The sequence below is a fragment of the Hakea prostrata genome, unplaced genomic scaffold, assembly GCF_041222555.1.
Source record: "Hakea prostrata isolate BN-2017 unplaced genomic scaffold, UWA_Hpros_2 contig_100, whole genome shotgun sequence".
In the NCBI taxonomy this organism is placed as follows: Eukaryota; Viridiplantae; Streptophyta; class Magnoliopsida; order Proteales; family Proteaceae; genus Hakea; species Hakea prostrata.
Window position 1 is genome coordinate 134,679 of NW_028291219.1, and position 23,460 is coordinate 158,138.

The 23,460-nt window shown below is 33.5% G+C and overlaps 1 protein-coding gene across 2 annotated transcripts; it reads right to left on the reverse strand.

The window, feature by feature from the left end:
* Positions 1–412: 412 nt before the first annotated feature.
* On the reverse strand, positions 413–9,719 carry LOC148998897 (ABC transporter C family member 3-like). Of its 2 annotated transcripts, XM_089141624.1 has the most exons (11): positions 9,704–9,719; positions 6,567–8,878; positions 6,112–6,198; positions 5,371–6,021; positions 5,112–5,276; positions 2,617–2,911; positions 2,300–2,508; positions 1,866–2,171; positions 1,078–1,141; positions 647–886; positions 413–513 (listed from the first exon to the last, which is right to left on the reverse strand). In XM_089141624.1, the coding sequence occupies exons 2-11, from the start codon at positions 8,796–8,798 to the stop codon at positions 413–415; spliced, it is 4,350 nt and encodes a 1,449-aa protein (XP_088997750.1). In that variant the 5' UTR covers positions 8,799–8,878; positions 9,704–9,719. The 2 variants fall into 2 exon arrangements, with proteins under 2 accessions (XP_088997750.1, XP_088997749.1); XM_089141623.1 differs by lacking the exon at positions 9,704–9,719 and having other exon boundaries at positions 6,567–8,951.
* Between the last annotated feature and the right edge of the window lie 13,741 nt (positions 9,720–23,460).

Here is a 23,460-nt window from a genome sequence, read left to right on the forward strand (position 1 = left end):
CCTTGCAATCTGATGTGATACTAATGTTCTGTCACAGAAATCTTTAGATAAAACGATGCAAGTAAAACATATATTTATATTAAAATAATATACGTAAGTTTTAAATATTTTGTCAACAATCTCGAGCATTTACTTTCCGTTGGACTAACTCCATTTTGGGTAAAAAGGACATTAGATATTTGAACATTTTAAAGATATTGCCTATTTAGTAAAACATCTACCAATTATGCATGAAGAAGATATCTTTTGTATTTGCTTTTTCACCTTTTTTTTGTAACCGAAATACTGCAATTTTGAATCAGAATAGGCATTCTTGACTGCTGAATTATTACATTCAAAATGCTTATGAAACAACTTTGAACATCTACAACTCATTTAACATCCACAACTCATTTATTTGGTTTTTCAAAAACTAAGAATTACATCTTCGAGTATATTCCTTAACAAGCTTTGCAAATGATGAGGATTTGTTCTTCAGCAATTTGGTAGGAGAGTCATACTCCAGAATGAGGCCTAGTTATGACAAGAAAACATGACAATTTGATTAAGTAAACATGACAATTAGATATCAAATGAGAATGAGTTTTTTTTTAACAAATTCAGTTGAAGTTATTTAACTGTAGTATAAAAATGATTAGATACTAACCATTATCAATAAGAAGAACCATATCCACATCAAGAATTGATGTTATCCTATGTGCAATTGTGATGGTAGTAGATCCAAAAAAATATTGACTAAGTGTTTGTTGAATTAGATTGTCAGTTGCAGTATCCACGGATGCAGTGGCTTCATCAAGTACCAAGACTTTGCTTTTTTTCAATAACACTCGTCCTAAACATACTAGTTGTCTTTGACCCATGCTCCAATTTTCCCCATTCTCAATCACTATCAATCAAACATACGAAAATGGGTTAGATCCTCATGATATTATTTTTATTAAGTTTACCTTCAATCTTGTCATAAAAAGGGTTATGGGTTGAAAGGTTGGGTTGTGTGCCAAAATGTATATCATTCAATAATGCATGTTTTTAACATTGAACAAAAGTTGCATAGAAAAGAAATGGGAAGAAATCAACCTGCAGAATCAAGCTTTCCTTCCTTCTTTCTAACTTCATCACCAAGTTGGGATCTATCTAAAGCCTAAGGCAACAAAAGGTCATGTCAAATTACTACATTACAAAGAATAACCATGAAAAACTTTTAGAATCATGACCCATATAATTGTGCAAGCTACAATAACACACACACACACACACACACACATATATATATATATATATATATATATATATATATATATGTTAACGGTATATTATACATGTAATTCTTTCTAAGAAAAAGAAAAACAGATGCAAAGTAAAGAGAAATATGATGACCAAATATGGAACGATTTAGAGTTAATAATATAATCATGCAAAATTCTACAAAAAAAATCATACAAAATAATAAATACAAAAGGTTCTATCTTAAAGTATGAAAATTTCATCCCCCTTAAAACGCTACTTACAATTAAGAAATTAAAACGGCAAACGAGAGACAGAAAACACATGAAAACTGGTGCTAAGCGAATTTGGGAATAGGTAGTAAAAATATTTCTTTTCTAGTTCTGATCTACGACAATTTGATAAAGCAAAGGTTTCCCAAAGATAATTCAATGCATCTAATACAACGATTTAAATATCTAATGGAATGATTTTAGAAGTTGCCAAAAAATATGACTACAAGAGAGGATCTCATAGAGATACATGTTGAAATAGTCAACCGTGTCATGTTCTTTCTATGCTTTGGATCATTAGTGGGAAGAAGACATATCCATTCTTTTCCCCATTGATTTAATAATATAGAGAATGAAAAACAATCTTACCTCCCAAATCTCGTCATCAGTGTATTGTTCAAGTGGGTCAAGATTTCTTCTTAAAGTCCCCTCAAACATTACTGGATCTTGTGGGATGATGCTCAATCTTGATCGTAAGTCATGAAGGCCAACCTTAGAGATATCAACACCATCTATACAAATATGACCAGCTACTGGTTCAAGTATGCGAAAGAGTGCTTGTATAAGAGTTGATTTACCACTTCCTGTACGGCCAACAATGCCGATCTTCATCCCTCCAGGAAAAGTGCACGTAAGATCACGTAAAACAAGAGGAAGGTGTGGGGCATACCGGATCTACAAAGATAAAACAATAAAAATCATATCCTAATGCTATCTAGCAAAATCAAGATTTATGGATTTATTCTATTAAACGCAAAAACCTCTAAGTATGTAATGCCTAAGAAGTCTAGAATGAAGATTACCTGCAAACTAATAATATCAACTTTTCCTTTTGATGGCCATCCATGATCCAGCCTATTTTCTTCTACCAATAGAGGGGGTTCACTAGGGATGCTTGTAAATTGTAATATTCTTTCAATAGATATAATTTTATTCTCAAGACTACTAAGACTCCATATTACTTCATACATACTTAAACCAAGTCCATATGTGACTGCTAAACCCATAATACCTGCATTAAAGTTAAAATAAAAATAAAATCATGATTTAAGTTGAATTAAGAATTGTGTTTTCCCCAAATGAAAATATTTTATTATCTTATCAACCTCAATTATCTTACCAGGACTAAGTACCCCCTTGGGCATCAAGATCAAGAAAACCAATGAGATCGCATAAGTGATGGACGTCAACATATCCATACGAAAGCACAACCACTCCATTGCACCAGAGATATGAAATTTTGTTTGTAAGTATCTATCCACGAGCTTAAAATTTGTATCCATAAACCTCTCTTCTTGACGAAAGCACCTGATTGTAGTTGCTCCTAAGTTGGATTCTGTAAAATGTTGTATAATAGGAGCCTGACATATTCCAACTAATCGTGAAAGTTCTCGTGCAGCATACTTGTAGTATTGCTAGAAAGTCAAAGATGAAAAAAAAAATTAGACAAATAATAAAGAAAGTTACGAATGTATAGTTTTTGGACAAAATGATGTAGTATTTTTGTTCAAATGCAAGCTACTAAAGTTTAGATGGCTGATATACATATCATCAATCATTTAACTCATTGAGTAATATGGAAGAAAGGAGAGGACATAAAGGTTGAAGATGGTGCTAGCTCTTGGGATTTTTTTTTCCAACAAAGGGGTATTGATGCTACTTTCTTTCATAAGAGGCCGTCTATAGACCACTGGTAAGGCCACCGGAGGGGTGTTTAGTAGTTAACATTGACGGGTCAGTTAAGCATAACGGTGCAGGTTATGGTGCTATTGGAAGGGTGCATAATGATCAAGTGTTGTTTGTTGTTGGAGGAGGGGTTGCTAACTCGAACATCTTCTCTTGTGAGATGAAAGGTATTCAGTGTGGGCTTTTGGAAGCTCGAAGTGCGAGGTGGGAACTGTGGAGGTGCGCATTGATTTCCTCAATGCCGCCCAAGCCAGTAACGATAAGGTTGCTGCCTCATGGTACATGGCTGATGTGTTGGAAGAAATTCATTCCTTAATTGAGAGTTTTTCGGTGTGCCAGGTGGTGCACAACGTACGGGAAACAAACAAGTGTATTGACTAGTTGGCATCAATGATGCTGGTGATTGGAGAGGTGCAGTTGGACGTCGAGTCACTTCTAGTAGAGCTTCTTTTCCTATAATATATTACTAGTTTTACCTTTGACCCCACCAAAAAAAAAAAAAAAACAAAAAAAAGAAAGATGAAAAAATTGTGTGGGTGGAAAAGTGACCAAAGAGTGTAAACTAATGAGATACTTGTGTTGTGTGTCAAGATTCTACAAGTGGAGATATTTATGAAAGCTAAAAAAATATGTCAACTTTTCCAAAATGGATGAAATTGAAAAAGAATAACTCTGATTTATTTATGTTAATTAATATATTATCAATATTTTTTAATTAATATATTTATGATAATTGAACCTTTTTTCTATTATTTTTCTTTTGAAAAAATAACGATTATTGTATCTAAAATCTTGATGACAATTCCATTGTGAAATTTTCAATTATTACAGATCTAAATGTATTATATAGATCAAAAGATATGGCCTTATCTAGTGTCACTAGAGACCACATGAATGTGATGCTAATATATGCAACATAATACCATTTGATCCTTCACTTAGGATATGTAATGATTTAATTTGATTAGTGCAAATATATCTGATACACTTCATTTGAGAAATGAGGGATGCAACTTAACCTCATTATAGAATTGATATAGATAAGAACAAATGTTGAAATGTTGGTTTAACTATGGTATCTTTCCACATTTATTTTTAATTCTTAATACTTGGTTGACAACTAGTAGAGAAACTTTGATCTCCCCTATATACAAGTACATTTTATTAATTATCTAGGTAAGCAAAAACATATTCTTTAATTTACTTTTTACAAAAGCTTTCTGAGTATAGATTACATACTAGGTTTTAGACTAGAACTCAAGTATTTACCTATCATCTAACTTCATACGGTGTAATTATATTTATGCACCCCCTTGATCATACGTTACATGATGTGAAATCATTAAAAGAAATTCAATGATCTATTTTGTTATTCAACTTATTCAATATATATATATATATTAATAGAGTCTACTACTCCACATAATAGAAGTAATAAACACTCAACTATAGCATATTAGTATGTAAACCTAACAATAACTAGAAAACGTAATCTTTTTATTTATTACTAATTGCTTTTAATATGATTTCCAAATTATGAAACAAACTACAAAGCAATAGATCATATTAAAATCTTGTTTATACATATTTGAAATATTTATCTATATAAGAAATACAATCACTTTACTATAAGGCTATAAGGTACACTCTCTACTTAGTAATTTTGATAGAGCTTGGCTTTTTATCCCAAATGATTAGCTTAAGCAAATACACAATGCCTCTATTGTTTTACATGAAAATATACAATTGAGAAAAAAATAAAATTTTTGTCTATTCTATTGAATCACCACTTTAATTGTAAAAGATATATATATCCGCCATAAATTCATAATTTATCATAGCAAACTTGTATTATTGACATGAGATATAGAAAATATACAAGTGATTTCGATTTAAAATTGAATCATGAAAGACTATATACAAGATTACCTGGTACCATACGCATATCACAATCAATGGAATAAAAACTGTTAGCATTTGCCATGCAACTTGTGACATTACTATAGCAGTTCCTAGGAACTCAATGAATGATATAAGAAATTCTTCAATTTGATGTGGAATAATAGTATCAAGTGCACTTTGATCAACGGATACCTGTATCCAATAATCAATTTAATTTTATTAGAATTTTGTTAATATTTATGATAGTCATATTATATATATAGGAAAAACAAAAAACTATACGTACCCGATTTAGAATCCTTCCACTCGGAGTAGAGTCAAAAAATGACAGGGGAGCGCGAAACATACATAAATGCATTTTGTTAAACAAGAGAGTAGCTGTCTTGTATCCAACCGTGACTATGAGTGTAGACCTTATAAGTACACAAAATGAACTTCCAATAAACAATAAAACATAAACAAGTATAAGAGTGTATCTTTCAACATAAGGTTTCATGTCTCTTGAAAGAGGAGTAACCAAAACAATCCAATAGCTACTTATTATTTGGAGAATCTGGAAAAGAACTTGTGCTAGGATTATCAATGGTATAAAAGCTCCTTTATACACGATGGAAACATACTTCCAGTAGAATGCAATACTAAAACCTCCTGTTTCTCTTTTTTCTTCTTGCACAAGCTGCCCTTTAACCCCAATCAGTTTTTCTGTTTTATAGTTTTTTGGCTTCTTCTCATCATCATCTTGAATAGACTCCTCACTATAAAATATTTTATCCTCTTCCTCATCACAGTTTAAGTTATCCGAATCAATTGCACTTTCAATAGTCTTAAGGACTCCCAAAGCTTTTTTATGCGCACCCACTAATTCAACAAAGTCAACTCCTGAATTAAGAATTTCATCATATTTTCCTGCTTGAGTAATTCTCCCATCCTTCATAACCTACCAAAAAAGAGAAGATAATAATTACCTTCAAACTAGGTTGAGGGAATTAAATTAAAAAAAGAAAGAAAAAAGAGGCATCATTCTCACCAAAATAATATCAGCATAACGTAAAAATTCAACTTGGTGGGTGACATAAATTACTGCTTTTGAACCCAAAATTCCTAACAAGCATTCCTGTCACAAAGTTTAAGCATTCACCTTTAGGAATTCAAAAGGAAGACATTAATTACTTAAAAGATTCAAATAGTTAAACATAATATAATCTTAATGGAAATAAGTATCATCAAATCACAAATTTTATGCAAGAACATGTATATCTTAATATCACGTATCTTTTCTTTTTAGTCAATATATATATATATCTCTTCATTTGACATAAATTCACTAAATAGTTGCTATTCTGTTCTTCTCAGATCAATTCTTAGATCGTTCGAGCTTAATATTATATAAAAATATTGGGGTGAAAGTAATAAGATGCATATCATTAAGTTAATTTCATCAAGGAAAGCTTCAAAAGTAAAAGGAGTTCAAAGAGTTGTTACCTTAAATAAATGGCTTCCAGTATGAGCATCCACAGAACTAAAAGGATCATCAAGCAAATAAATATCAGCATCATTATATAAAGCACGTGCAATCTGAATTCTTTGTTTTTGACCACCACTCAAGTTGATCCCCCGTTCCCCTATAATAGTTTGATCTCCAAAGGCAAATAATTCTAAATCCTTCAACAATGAACATGCTTCAAGAATCTTCTTGTACCTTTCCATATTCATCTCCTTACCAAACAATATATTACTCATAATTGTACCACTTTGTATCCAAGGTAATTGTGCGACATAAGCCATCGTCCCATTCAAATTAATGACTCCTGATTCTTTTGGTACTTCCCCCAAAATGCAAGAAAGCAAGCTTGATTTTCCGGACCCAACTGAACCACAAATAGCCACTTTCATTCCATGGTACACTTGAAAATTAAGATCTGTTAATGTAAAATTACGGGAAGAAAGGTCCCAAGTGAAATTCCCCTTAATGGTCTCAACTGCAATATTAGTATCATCTCTTGTAACATTTTGTACTATACTCTGATGAAAATCATCGAGACAAAGAAATGAGGCTATTCTGTTGAGGGAAACTTTGGTTTGTACTATCATGGAAATAGTGTCTGGGATAAGAACAATAGGACCTTGCAATAATTCAAATGTTGCAAGTGCAGATATGATCTTTCCTGATTCCAACTGAATGCCTATGAGCATACAAAACCCAAAAGTAATCATGGATACAAACATGGGAGCAGACATGTAAACAAACGCAACCATAGCTGATGAATAAAGTAATTTTTTTAACCATCTCGTTTCAAAATTCCTGAGTTCAATAATCTTGGCCAAAAATCTCATCTCCCATCCTTGGAGCTTAAGAATCTTCATATTCTGTAAAGACTCTGATGTAAACTTCATTCTCCGATCCTTGGAACCCATCAATTCCCCTTGAAATTTCTCTTGTAATTTTCCCAGAGGAATATTTGTTGACATCAAAATCATTGTAGCAACAAGAGCTACAAGTGAAGCAATCCCAAGGCTCTTGTATAAGATCAATAATGCTAGAACAATTTGAACGGGCAACTTCCATATATTGTGCAAGTACCAACTGAAAAGTCCCATTCGCTCAACATCAACACTCATTAAATTAATGTTTTCCCCACTAGAGTGGCTCTTCTTTGATTGACTAGAAAGTCTAAGAACCTTCCTATAGATTATGGAGAACAAGGCAGCACGGGTCTTGATTCCCATTTTTCGCAATTGAAAGAACAAAAGCCTTTCTGAGACACATCTTATGAGCTTGGAGAGAAAGAAAATAACCACTAATTCATAGCCTTTATATGTTGGCTGCTGAGAACTATTTAGATATTGAACAAAAGCATCAACAAGGTATGGTCCAACATAAGAAGCCAATGTAGTTACTATAGAGAATAAAGTCGTCAATAAAATTTCACTCCATGTTGAGAGAATCAATGCCTTCATCAATTTAATTGTGCTTACTGGACCACCATTACTGTTGTCATTGCCATCATGTTCAAGTTTATCTATCAAACAACTAAGGACCATATTGGCTCTGTCACAATTGGCAAGTTGAGGGATATCTTTATGGTCCAGTGTTTTTTTATACCCGAGTGAGAGCAAAGGGTTCATCCAAGTGAAAGTCACAATACTAAAAATATTAGCATTTGCATAAGGAGTTACATTTTCTCTACTGACACTTGGTCCTTGTCCATCATCAACATTGCTTTGACTGGAGCTGGTTTTCAATAAAGGCTCCGAAACATGGAGATCTTCATATTCCCGTTCTTTTATAGACAACCCAACATAGCAAAAGAAGAAACCAGCAATAATAGAGACAGCATCATAGGCCCAGACCATGAATGAAGATGACGAATGTTTCCAATACAAACCAATATGCACAACAAAATATGAACAAGACATCAGGAAGTAGAATATCCACCATATCCTTAGTAGAATAGGGAACTTGTGCTCACTTGAATGAAAAAACTGGATGCGCAAATATGCAGAGACCATAAACCAAGTGACTGTTCTTAGTGTGAAATCCAATTGGGTAAAAAGGTTGAGCTCAGACCAACCATGTCTATATCCGGAGATGTAGTTCAATACACATAGGAGAAGATCACAAAAAGACAGAACCATACAAGATATAAGAACTGACCAATAGTATAAAGAATTTTCATTCTTTAACGTTGGTTTTGAGCTTTCAACCTTTGGCATCAAACGTCTCTTGCAGATCCAGTAACTGGATAGAGCTAATAGCAAAATTAGATGCAAGGAGGCAGAAACTCCATGAATGAGAAAAGATGTAGATGACTCTGAAAAGAATATCCAAATATCCATACCATCCTTTGACACCTTGAATGCATCCATATTTGTGAAAAGAAAAAAAGAAAATTTGTATTTGGAATTTGATGGCTGAGTTCAAGTAGGTCCAATATGAATCCTAGTAGTTTTCATATGCCAAATGTCAACGAAACTCTAACATCTAAATTTAGCTATCTTTCCGCCTCATATATTTCGAGGAAGACTTGATCAATATTGAAGCCTCAATGTCAACCTACGATGTAAATGAAACAACAAAATATGAAGTACTTGAAAATAAATTCCTAAATATAAAGAGCGAGAGATTTGGGAAACTTCTAACAAAAAATTAAGATTTTTAACATTATGAAACGAGTTATATGCGTATGATAGTCTAAGATCATTGGTGATCACAAATCTTGTGTTCTACCTTTCTTTCCACCATGCTTGTCAATGTTACAAAATCTAAATTCTCCTCAACAGTATTAAAGAAAAACAGTTCTGGCAAGAACGAGAGAGAGAGAGAGAGAGAGAGAGAGAGAGAGAGAGAGAGAGAGAGGTACCTTGGCGAATAAGCTTATAGTAACCCGATGTTTCTGAATGGAGAGAGAGGTACCCTGGCGAATAAGCTTATAGTAACCCGATGTTTCTGAATGGTGAACGTTTTTTCCCTGATCGCCTTTTCAATTAAAGAAGTTAGAGTTGCTTCTGCTGTTTAGCGTAACTCAAACAGACAACGCAAGCGCTAAGAGGCGTTATTAGCAAGCATTTATAGGGAGCATTTCTAATCTGTGAAGGAAATGGACAATTGGTCAAGCCTCACAATTTCCTAAGAAATAGCACAACAACAGACTTGTTTTCTTCCCCCCTATAAAACGTACGTATTCTCGAGAAAAATGGAAATGAAAACCACATATTTCCTACGAAAAAGGGATGACATGCATTCATTACATCATTAGGATTTTGTTTTCCCCTGATACACAAAGTACGTTCCTTTGGAATTTTTATCGGCTCCTGTTCTGACATGGTACAGTTTCCTCCTGTGAGTGGTTAGATTATCGACCAGTGTGATATTCTAATCCTACGGTAATAGTTCAACAGCAGTTAACCCACCTTTAATCCAGGTGTGCCTTTGTCTTCAACCTTGGCGCCGACTTCCCTACTTCACCTGCAACTAGCTTATAAATCCCAATGGCAACTCTATCGAAGTTATTGCATCAAAAACTTCCTACGGCAGATTTACTTGTCCGTCAGGGTTGTTCGTGCTCTGAAGAATGCTTGTTCTATGGTGATCAGGAATCCTCTCCTGACCACATTTTCTTCTGTTGCCGGTATGCAAGGCAAGTCTGGAGTGATTTGCAATTTCATGAACTGCTTTCAGATTGCAACATCAAGGAAACGGTTATTTAGTTTATCATGTCCACACAGAGCCACGACACTAATGATAAGACCCTTCATATCCTGCTAGCATTATGGCTCCTCTGGAAATCTTATACGGCGAATATCACAACCAGTCACATTACTCATCATTCTCAACTTAGCTTCCTAATATGGAAGGGCTTGCAGTTTTATAGTAAAAAAAGGTTACAACTTTTGGCCCATCCATAGCTATGAAGGTTATTAAATGGGTATGTCCTGTTCCAAATACTATCAAAATTAAAGTAGATGACTCCTTTTTTAAGGAGAAAAATCTAGCTGGTTTTGGTGGAATTGCGTGAAATTTCCAGGGCAAGATGATATTTAGTTTTGGAAGTGGCTCTTCAGCCCATGATGTCCTAACTCTAAAGGCTCTAGCAATGCGCAGAGCCATGCTATGGGCCAAAGACTTCAACTTGAATTCTGTCGCCCTAGAAAGTGACAACCAAGCACTCATCTCCATCCTTCAAAAGCATCCCTCAGAGGTACAATGGAAGATCTTTCTTATCATCTCTGATATTCGAAGGATGGTGGCAAATTTTGAATGTATCTCATTTACACATGTGTTTAGGGAAGCTAATTCGGTAGCTGATGCTTTGGCCAAGGAAGGGGCGTTAACACAAGAAACTTTCTTATATGTACACCCCCCCTAATCATCTTAGATGGTTAATGTTGTATGATGTTTTCTCCTTATGTTGTAATCGTGGTTTTTCTTTATAATAAAGTATTTTCTTCGTAAAAAAAAAAAGAAAAAAAAAGCTTATAAATCCCAACAGCAACTCTCTTCTTGACTTTCCTAAAACTCTGCTATTTGGTTTCATTTAAAATTTGAGATCGGTACAAAGTTTTATAGGACAGTTTTTATTTTAAATGAGTTGTTATGAAATCAAATTTCGGGGCTGATCTTTCCTTCAAGCTTCAAATCAGAAGCTTCTTCGCCTTTGTTTCGGGTGCTTTCCGCGTCTTATTCTCCAGCACTGGTAGGTCCGGCACCACTACTCATTGAATCAAAAAGGGAAAATAAGCTTGTCTTAAAATGTAGGGATCCATTATTTTATATCTTAATATTCTAGTAGTGAGAAGTTCTAATATCAAGATCTTCATGAACTTGCGTTGCCAGGTTAGGCTTGGAAAATTTAATTGAATGATCAAGAAATCTGCAGTCATACTCTGTAGACTATCATCGTCTCTACAAATTAGCATCAAATATATCATTACGCTCTATGTGTTGGAGCATAAACAAATCACCTTGCTGTTTCATGTAAAATGTTGATGGAGGAGGCCATGACTTCCTGCGAAGCTTACAGAGGCGAACGATCCATCGTTACAGAAACAATGATAAATGAGCATCTAAAAACTGAGTTCTACGTCATTGTCTATTAACAGTGACGCGAAGAGATCAATAATGTGAAATGGTAGTGATTGAGCCCTGTTATTCCTCAAACTAGGTTGCTCCAACACAGGAGTGAGCTTCTAGAAATCTCTCTGATATTAATCGAAGTCTATATGTTAGTGGAATGGAAAAGATCGGCGACGGCTTTCAGGTTTAAAGATAAAGAGGATCAATCTTTCCAGAATCTTTTTATTTATTTATTATTTTTTTAATCAAACTTTCTTTCTGGATTAACTATACCAGGAGAGTGAAGAGAATGACGGTGGTTTAATCGGCGGCAGAGTCCGAGTCGAAGACGAAGACAGAGAGTATTGGAGGTTGGGAGGAGGAGGGAAAATGAACCTTAGGATTAGAATATCATACAGGTCGACAATCTAATGACTTACTGGAGGAAACTGTACCATATCGAAACTGGAGATGATATAAATCTGTTCCTTGGACTTACTGCTTCTCCCTATGAGGTTGCTACTATTGTACTAGAAGCACATACATCCACACTCATTAGGAATTTAACTATGTCAAGTATTCAACATTCTGATAGTGTGAATCAATTCCTGAGTCTTCAAATTGACTACCCATGCATTTCTGTTTATTCTAGAATCTTTCTCTATAGGGTACTATTTTTGTAAGTCTTGAAACCAGATTGGTCTTCTTTCCTTGGTCCGACTATATTGCACTCTGGTGGTTTAGATTCTCAAAAATCGTTTTGCCACTTGGATAACTCATATCATTATCGAATTATAAATTATACAAATATATCATACTATATTTATTGAATAAAAAATAGTTTTGATACTTATATAGTATAGTTCGTTTGTATCATCTTGTCTATAACATTATTGTATCATTTTAGTAAACAGTACAACTATGTTATACCGTTATTGTTCCATATTTATTCGATAAGATATGTATTAGGGAGTAGTTTGGTATATTGTAAATTTTTGTCAACTTATATGGTTTTCCCTTCATTGTATATCTTGTAAAGAGTAGTATAAATATATCACTCTGACCTCAAAATAGGTCACGGGTTTTATTCAAATTGAATATGGTATCAGAGCTTGGTCTGATCCCCTGTGGTTTCTCACTTTTTTGGTCTGATTTCCTTGGTTTTTCATTTGCTTTGTTTCTTTTCTGGTTCTCTTGTGAACTTTTTTTTTAATTTTTTTTTATTATTTTTTTTAATCTTGCCCTAAATCTTGGTTTTCTGCAATTCTTGTGTGCTCATCTCTATTCTTGACATTCTTGTGTTTCTCACCATGGCTTCTAAATCAATCTCTTGTGAACTTCCTTCGCCCTCTGCAACTATCTCACCTCCTTCGATCTCTCTATCCAATGTTCAGCATTACTTGAATGTTAAGCTTTCACCTGAAAACTATCTAATCTAGAGATAACAATTTCTTCCTATTCTGAAAAGCATTGACTGATGTGTTTTGTTGATGGCTCCAACATTTGTCCTGAGCCTTTCTTGGATCTGACTTTGCCTTCTCAGGTTGTGAACCTAGCCAGCGTATCTTGCTTGGCAAAAGTAAGACCAAGTTGTTCTTTCTTGGTTGCTCTCTTCATTGACCAATAGTGTTCATTCTCAAGTTGTTGGTATGAGAACTTCTACATAGGTTTGGTGTGCCTTAGCATTGGCTTATGCATCATCTTCGCAGACTTGAATCATGCAACTCAGGATGCAGCTGCACACCATTAAGAAAAGTTTAGATTCGATGTCAGATTATATCTTGAAGATTAAAAAAATCGTTGATTCACTTGCTATCGCATCTCAACCTATTTGTGACTCTGATTTGGTATTTTGCATCCTTGGTGGTCTCTCATTTGAATATCAAGCCTTCATAACCTCTTTCATTACTTGAGACAATCTAGTTCAGGTGGCTGATTTCTATGGACTTCTCGTCTGTGAAGAAATGTGACTATCCTCTGCTCTACAAAATCTAACCAACATCTCAGCTCAAGTTGCTACTGTATCTCTAAATTCTGGTATGTCTTTTGCACCATCTAGTCCTCCACGAAATGCCTCTTCTACTCGTTCTTTCAACTCTCGGCATTTCATGATGGATGCAATTTTGGTTGATTTGGAAATCAGGGAGTGCAACAAGGTGGTCGACTACTTGGTACTTTAATATCTATGATCAAGTTGGTCATTTGCCAACTTTTTTTTTATTATCGTTATGGATTTGACACTTCTTCTGCTTGTTCTACAAGATCACATTAGCCTTGGTCTTCTGGTTTTCAAAATCCTCTAGCTCATGTTGCGTCCGTTAGACCGCAGCAAACCATGACCCAATTACTAGATTCGGGTGCTACGCACCAAATCACTTATGATCTCAGTGCTATTAGTGCTCCAATTGAACACATTGGTAGTGACTCTATTCGGATCGATGACAGCTCAAGTCTGTATATGAAGAATATTGGTAATTTATCAATTTCTATTCACGATTCTAGTTTCAAGCTTAGAGATATTCTACATGTTCCATTGGCTACACATAATCTGCTCTTTGTTCACAAATTTGTTTCTAATAATGATGTCTCATTTGAGTTTGATGCTTCTGGTTACAAAATTAAGGATCGTTGCTTAAACCGTGTCCTTCTGTAAATGAGTATAGTTCTACAGTTTTTTAAATTAATTCACAATTAAAATTAGAGAAAATTGCACTAGCACATCAAAATTGAGGCCTTAAAGCACTGATAACCCATTTTACGTTTGAAAAACATAGATACTTCAAAATTGGATTTTCATTGGACACGTTAATCCAATTTGTCACTGAAAACCGTTAAATCAATGTTTATTTTTCCTTTTTATATTTTTATAGGAATATTTTTGGAATTCAAAGAAAATAAACAGTGATTTAACAATTTAGTGACAAATTGGATTAATGTATCCAATGAAAATTCAATTTTAGGGTATGTGTATTTTTCAAACATAAAGTGGGGTGCCAATGCTTTAAGGCCTCTATTTTGGGATGTATGTGCAATTTGCTTTTGAAATTATGTAAAGAAAATATTATTGATGAGAGCTTATTGAGAAAAACCTTTTCAACTTTTCATGTTTTAAATCTGTTTTTATAACATCCATATTAACAAATGAGTTTTAAGAAACACTTCAAATGATATTATATTTTTTTGTGATTGAGAAAATAATAAACTATTAATGAAAAATCATGAAATTCATTATAGTGGTTTTGCTCAATTCCTTAAAGTAAATGCAACAATTCATGATAAGCTTCAAATAAGACAAAATTATAGTTATGATTATAATCGCGAACCTAAACGAGACAAAATACAAAATAATTACTGTCATTATGAAGAAAATAAATAAGATAATAATAGAGATTCTCAATGTAACTCTTCAGTAGGTGAAACTAACATTTGTTATCGATGTAATATCAACTTTACTCCATAATATTTTGTTAAGCTTTATCAAGTTTCAATCAAATCAAAGGAAAATAATGTTGAGACGAATTTGACTTTTCAAAATAATAATACTGAAGAAATTTTGCCTATAAAAGATAATAATTTTGATGGTTTCATACATATTATATATTTAGATACTACAGATTTGTTTGAAAATAACAATTAAAGATTTGGTTATGTTATTAGGATTCAAATGAAAATAAAATTGATGTTTGGTTTTCAATAGTTTATTTTCTCTTAAATATAATTCTTCTTTTAATTTTATTTATTTCTTTATGTTGATTTTCTAGATATGTTTGATGTATTTTATTTCATTTTAATGAATAATATAAATATTTTTAAATCTTCAATTATATGAAGATTGTAACATCCGCTGGTAAATCAAAAGAATATGAATTTTGATAGTTTTATTATTTGGCATAATTAGTTAGATCATTCCAGATCAAATATGGTGCAAAAAAATATTGAAAATTTATATGGTTATCTATTGAAGAATCAGAATTCTTCAAATTTCAATTCAAGGAAATTTCTTGTGCTAGTTGTTATTAAGGAAAATTTATTACTAGACCATTAGTAGCAAAAATTGGGATTGAATTCCCAATATTTTTGGAATGTATATAAGAAAAAATATGTGAGCCAACTCACTCATCATGTGAACCATTCATATAATATATAGTTTTAGCATACACATCTATAAGATGGTTACATGTATGTTTGTTGCAATTTGGTATTTGCAAAATTGTTTGCTCAAATAATTAAACTGAGAGTACAATTTTTGGACTATATAGTAAAGACAATTCGTCGTGATAAGGCTTATGAGTCTATATTTAAGTTTTATAATGGTTATTGTATGTCAACTGCATTCACAGTTGAACAATCTATTATATATTTTTATACCCAAAATAGTTTGACAAAATCATTTAGGGCCTGTTTGGTTACATGAATCTAGAGATTTCAAATCTCTGGATTCATGAATCTGAGAATTTTACCCGTTTGGTTGTAAAAATCTCTAGATTCATGAAATCTAGAGATTCACATTTTTACACTAAAAATGTGAATCTGTAGATTTATGGGTAAGGGGTGAAATCCAGAGATTTCAAAAAAGCTATACATTTTTACATTCACAAAAATCATGTCGATTAAATAATTTTTTAGGATGAATCCACAAATTTCATTCCACAACCAAACATCTAGTTTTATAAATTATAACTCCATAGACTTGAAATCTATAGATTTGAAATCTCTAGATATTTGAAATCTCCAGACTCATGTAACCAAACAGGCCCTTAAACGTTTTCAATTAATACCTAGAACATTGCTTATGAGGAAAAAATTATGTATCGGTATGATGATATGCTATTTAAATGCAGCATCATTTGTATTCATCAGGCCAACAAATTATCATAAATTCTCCACATTATAATTATCTCTCTCGTGTGTGGATATCTTACACATATCTCAAAGCTGTAGGAGCTTAGGTTTGCATGGGATTGAGAGCCAGACTTGATCTATACGATCGTTAGATCGAGAGCTTATACATCTAGCTTGCAATCTTAAGCAACTAGCATATTCATGTGGCGATATAATTATGTATACCTTGCATTTTTGGTAGTTTACTTATTTTAATCTTCTTTTTTTTTTTTGGTTTGCCAACCCCGGTTTCCAAGGCTTTGCCCTGACTAATCTAATGTTCGACCCGGGTCACACACCTGGCTGTGGTGGGTGAGTCTACCAGCAGGGATATTTTAATCTTCTAATCTAAGTAGATCTTATTGTAATGTTCTATTCTAGGAATATCTCTTATTGTAATCTTCTATTATAAGTATCTATCTTATTATGCTCTTCTATTCTAGTTAGTTGTCTCATTTATTGTAATTTTCTATTCTAGGTAGGTCTCATTTCTTATAGAGAAAGTTTATCTCCTGTTCTTGTATTTATATGTATTCATTTCTCAGTAACATACACTCTAATATCCAGCCAAATCTAAACTTAATATGCTATTAGCCTAACATTTGATCTGATCTTCTTCATGGCTGTCAAACCATCATCCTCAGCTGCTACTCTAGCGGTTGCTAATCCATCTATTCCTCATCTTGTTCATAATTCCAAATCCTAATCCTAAATTCGCCAAGTCTGAATCCAAATCCTAGACTTTCCAAGTTTGAATATTCATCTTAAACTTCATTCCTCATTCTAAATTAGTACATCTCTCCCCATTCTCTCTATGGCATTATTGAGAACCCAAAAACTATCTCCAAATGCTAAATGTAAAACATGAACTCTAAATCTTGTGCCAAATCTAAAAGTTTAAATCTTAAACCCAAAAGTCTAAATTCTAAGCTCTAAACCATAGGCTGAGTCCTAAACCAAATTGTTTACTTCATCACATCCCTTGGTTGTGCATTATCCATCATCTTCATTGCACCCAAGGTTGCCTCATCTGTGTACCTTTCTAATTTGTTTTCACATTCCTTGGTCATGCCTCGTTCTACCATCTTCAGTCCAAATTGGGCATTCATGATCTTAATGCTCCATCTTTGGTATATTATTGCATATACTTTGCATTTTTAGTAGTGTTATTGTAATCTTCTAATCTAAGTAAATTCATTGTAATTTTCCATTCTAAGTAGATCTCTTATTGTAAACTTCTATTATATGGTATTTCTCTCATTGTAATTTTTTATTATAGGCAGTTTCTCATTCAGTGTAATCTTCCATTCCAGATAAATCTCTTTTCTTATAGAGAAAGTTTATCTCCCATTAGTATTTATTTGTATTCATTTCTCAATAACATAAACACCAATATCCAGCCAAATCTAAACATAACAATCCAGATTTGCTAGGAGAGATTGTCTCCATAACCTATCTAGGTAATGTATTTGATTTCCTTTTCTCCTTCCCCCAAAGAAAAATGTTTGGAAGTCTCTTCAAAATAAGCAACCAGATCTTATACCATCTGTGATTGAAAAAAGAATGAAGTTTTAAATCATCAAGATTAAACTAAGGTGATTCTGTTCATGTGTTCATCCATTGAATCTTAAGGATATTAATAGTAAGATATTACGTGAAGATTAAATAAGAAAACAGAATAGATTTCTTCTTTAATAGAGAAATAAATATTGAAGATTTTCCATATGGTTTCTAGCAAGATTTTTCCTATAAAACCCAGGAAGCTAGAAATGTTTAACAAACCCACACCAGATTGTGATCATATAGAAACCAGCAAACCCCAGGCTTTGCCCTTGAACACTGAATAGATCACGGAGAGATGGCAAACTCCAAGCTTTTCCTTGTTGCTGCTGTTCTTGTCTTCGCTCTCATATCAATGCCCGGTAAGTTAATCTCCTTCTTGTTGCCAAAAATAATTGAAAAGTGACCAGAGATCAACTTCTCCAGTTAGTTCAAAGAACTAACGAAACAGCTAGAGCTCAAAGTTTTGGGTGTTTGCCTGCTCAGTCCTTGTTTCCTCCAATTGTTTTCAAGTCATTGGAGACGAAGTGAGGAACCTATACCCTTTTTTAATTTAAAGGGATAATCATTGATGCCCCATATTATAGTTTATTACTGGTCAAATCCTATTCTCTATGAAATTAATGTTGGTCCCTGCATTTCTAACAGTGATAAGGGGCTGTTAATGTTGTGTGTAGTGTCTCTTCCGTCCATTGTTAGAATTAAGAAGCCAAAAAACGATATTACCCTCATTTATTACCCTATATAAGATACCCATTTATTTTCTTATATTTGGTCATTTGGTTTTCAAAGAACTGGACCTGATGAGTTAAGCTTCAAGTTCATGCATGGGAGAGCCAAACCGAAAGCTAGTTGGTTGTATGCAGTTCATTTATTTTGTCCATGCATCCATTTTTGTTGTCATTCATCTCAAAATCCTTGTCTCAGGTTTAGGGCTAATATTCTTGATGTACTAAGGATAGTATTATAACTTGACATGAAGAGTAAATAAGTAGTAACAATAAAGTTATGTTGAGGTTTTTTGAAGGATACAAAGATGTCACAACATTAGTTAGCTAATGAATCTTAACTACGGAGAACAACAGTAATTTTACGTAAAGACTAAGATTGTATCAATAATTATAGGAAGTACAGAAGGTAAGATACTTTGATAAGCCAAATACTTGTTATTGCTATTGTAGAAGTGGTTCTCAAGATTAATTTATCCTAATTATCCAAATACTTGTTATTTTTGCCACTGGAGAAGTGGTTCTCTTTGATTCTCTAGATTAAAATGTTCAAATTAGCCAAATACTTGTTATTTTTTCTATTGGAGAACACTTGTTATTTTGGCTTTTCTCTCTCTCTCGCACTTACAAGTCTAAATGAAATCAGGAGAAACAATGGCGTTAACGAAACCACCTTGTGATGGTACCCCATGCGTGTCACCAACTGAATGCTATGAGTGCTGCAAGAAAGCTGGCTTTGTAAACGTAGGTTGCACACCTCATGGCATTTGCACCTGTATTTCTTGAGTTCTTCGGTATCGACCGGCTGTTCGTAATAATGTTCTTCAAATGTTTTCATGTTGGCATTATGATATCAGAAATGCTCGCAGATTGAATAATGTATGAATGAATTAATGAATTAAAAGCCTGGTTTACATCTGAAGTAAGGAGTTTGATTTTTTTTTTTCAGGTCGATGGCTAAATTCTATCTTATATTTAATTATTTTAAAATTTATCCTCTTGATCACGTCAAGGTGTGTAAGCTAACTCAGGCAAACCTCAATTCTGAAAAATAATGGTTTAGATAATATGTTATGATGCTATGAAGAAGGAAAATCAAAATTAAAAGAGCGAGTCATATTGAGGTCGATTTCCATTTTGTTGGTAACAAAGTGGCTAATGTGAAACATTACAGGCGGTTAAATAGGGATTAAGGAGGTTACATTGATGGAGAACTATGACATTGAAGCTGGACAACAATGTTAACCAGGCTTTGATGCTGCGTTAGGAAAGGAATGGAGAGGAAAGAGGGAAATGCTTTTGCTGCATGGGGGGTAAAACACAAACTGGAGGAGAAGAGACGTGATTACTCCTTCACTGGATGTAGAAGTTGCTTTTATTATAAAGAAATATTCACTCTAGTGACCATGAAGCAGCTCTTGGGATGTAGCTCAAAGGGTAGGATTCAGAATAAAACTAGAAAATAGAGAGAAGTATAGAATATCAAAAGCCCAAGGAGTTACTTAAGGTCAGAGAGAACTATTAAACACTGGACCAAAACCAATACCCTAGTTGTTCTGATGGTTAAAACCTTCATACGCTACTTCAGAAACCAGGGATCAAGCATTGGGGTAGCGGATAGCGGTATTCTGGGTCTTTATGAATTTTATTTAATACATTTTAAGAGAGATTATACAAGAAAGAACAAAAGCATGGGAACTTAGCATCCATTCAGGTGGTTGTGAATTATTAACCTAGAAATTCATCTGTTCTAGTAGATGCTAAATTTTCCAGATGGGTAACTCTCTGATGAACGAAAAACTGCCTGTGATAGCTGAATCAAGATAACAGATTTGACATAGTACTTGCCATACACTTGAATTTGTAGTTTGGTATTGATCAAACTTGTCTCAATTGTAATCAACACTTTTACAAACATTTATTTTAATGTTCTTTGTTATGTGCATGCCCTGACAATTAATAGTGATTCAAATGGCTAATTATAAAATAACTGTCACTGTGGCAACAACTTGTTCATCGTCTTAAATTGATCTAACCAGATGAATGAAGTATCATCCAATAATAGTACAAATTTATTAATGACAGCCACCATTCAACCATAGCAGCATTTACCTGTTAAAAATGCCTGCTAGTTTGTCAGCATTCTTGATTTGATACTGTGTCATTTTTAATCTTGATAGATACTGTCATACTGTGATGGTCCTTCTGTAGGTACCCCAAGGAAGGGCATTCTCATTTGAAAGAGGAGATTGACTAGATATTATATTTGAAAGACAACTAAGCAACAATCTGCTGTTCATAATATGAAGAACAATAGCAGGTCAAACACAAAAACAACTTAAATACAGAAACTGATTTTTCTGTTCACCACATCATCATAAAATTTCAACTATTTGGATAATATACATAAAAATCTATTGGTAACGATTATAAACCATTCTGACCAAATGGCCTAAAGAAAGTGAAAAATCCATATTCAACTACTAATTCAATAAATTATACCTAGCTTGCAAGGCACAATAAGAAAACAAAAGTTGTTATTTATCATTTGAATAGCTAAGAAGTAACACACTACACAGATAAGAGAACTGGGGAGATAGAATCTCCAGTTGCTGCTCAACCTGAAGTCTTTGCCAAAACCAGTCCATTCTCAGTTATCCAATGACAGACCTCAATTAAGCCTGGGCCAAAACCTAGAAGCTTAAAAGCAAGATGCTTTGGATTCCAGGTTGATGTCTCATAGTGGCAAGCCATAATTGCATGATTTACTTTCTTTCGAGCATATATATCAACTGCATAAACCTTTACCTTTTCTAAAACATGACAATAGTAAACTTGAAATAGGAATGGTAGACTGTGACATAAGGCTGGTGGTTTAGAGAAGTTTGCATAGATGAGTTTCACAGATCCAACTGTAACATTTTCATAAGATCCTTCAATATTTTCAGTACTCCATACACTTATACGGTGCCCTAGTTTTCCAATAACAAAATCAATGAGATCTTCGGCGGAAATCGCACAAGTGACCTGATCACCACGAATGGGACGATTCTCACATGTCTTAAGGGTGTCTTTAATATATTTCTCCATCTTTGATTTATCCATGACACCAAAAAGATGCTTCAATTCATTGATGTGGGTGGAGGAAAATGGGATTTTTGACGCCAAGGGTCGTGGTAAGAATGACTTATATGACAGTGGATCCCTTAGATCAGGAACAGAAATGAAGCCTCCTTTTTTCACCATTGACTTCCGGAAATAAGGCAATCCCCCCTGGCGTGCAACTGACATGGGTATTTTGTTTGGAACTTTATCATATTCTACTTTGAAAGCATTCCACTGTGCTATTGGTGGTAGAGTTGTGTTGCTCATTACCTTCTTCACCAGTAGATTTGTAGAACAAGCAATATTAGCTTGAACACAGAACAAGTGAAGCTGGGAAGGAAATTTGTTTTCCTCCATTAGTTTCATAAATATATCCACTTGGTGTAAGGTTAATGGAGATGCTTTTTCTGTCAACCAATTTGGAGCATATGAAAGACCAATATGCTCTGCCCAGTAGTACTGTGAAAAATCATTCTTAGCCTGAAAACCCTGAATTGTAATGGGAAATAACGTAAGAACTAATTATGATAAAATCCGGAACAAATAGTACCATGTTGAAATGAATAGATAAGAAAAAGAATCATTTGCTTACACTAAAATATGCTACCATCAAAATTTCAAGCAACAGAATGGGATGTATCATGGTGGAATTGAACATTTGCATCATGTAATTCCTCTGTAATACCTAATGGCATGAAGTTTTATTGATTATCCTCTTTTGTGATGAACCTGAATCATACCTTTTTCTAGGTTAATGTGCAGAGAACATTTCACATGGTTAGGTATGGAAAAAAAAAAAAATTTCAAACTGCACTTCTACAACCAATTTTGAGATGTGTGGACTAAAATAATTGCTCATGGATGGAAAACTTTTGAGAGGAGGAAAATTCAAATTTTTTTTATCATAACAGCAATTGGTGAGAAACTATTTAGATAGTAAATTTAAGATTGTTGTCTTTCAAGGAAATTTTGGCAGCTAAATTTTCAAGCTCTGCCAAAACAGTTTTTATTTGGCCAATTCTAAAGTGTATCCAGTCTAGCACCAAATTTTGTCATCTTAGGATTATAGGGAATATAATCTACAAGTAGTAGAACACTTATCGGTTATAAGTGTTTACATTCTCAGGTTGAGTATCGAACTAATAGCGTGGTTGACCGCCTGACCTTGAAGGTTTTGTCTGTTTCAGATATGATAAATTAGCCTATTTTCACTTTGTGGATTTTTGAGTCTTGAATGAAAGTTGATTTATTATATATATATATATATATATATATATATATATATATATATATATATATATATATATATATATCTTATTTACTATGTCATGGATCTACTATTGAAAATTTGAAATAGAATTCCTCTTGTATCACCATAAAATATGACCGAGGTAAAAAAGTTATGCTTTGGATGTATATCCGTTGAGGCTAATAGGGTAGTATTACCAAGTACATGTATCATAAGCCATGTGATAGATAAACAACCTATGTGAGGAGGTAAATTCTTGAATCAAGTTTGAAGATGAAAATAAAATCACTAGATGAACAA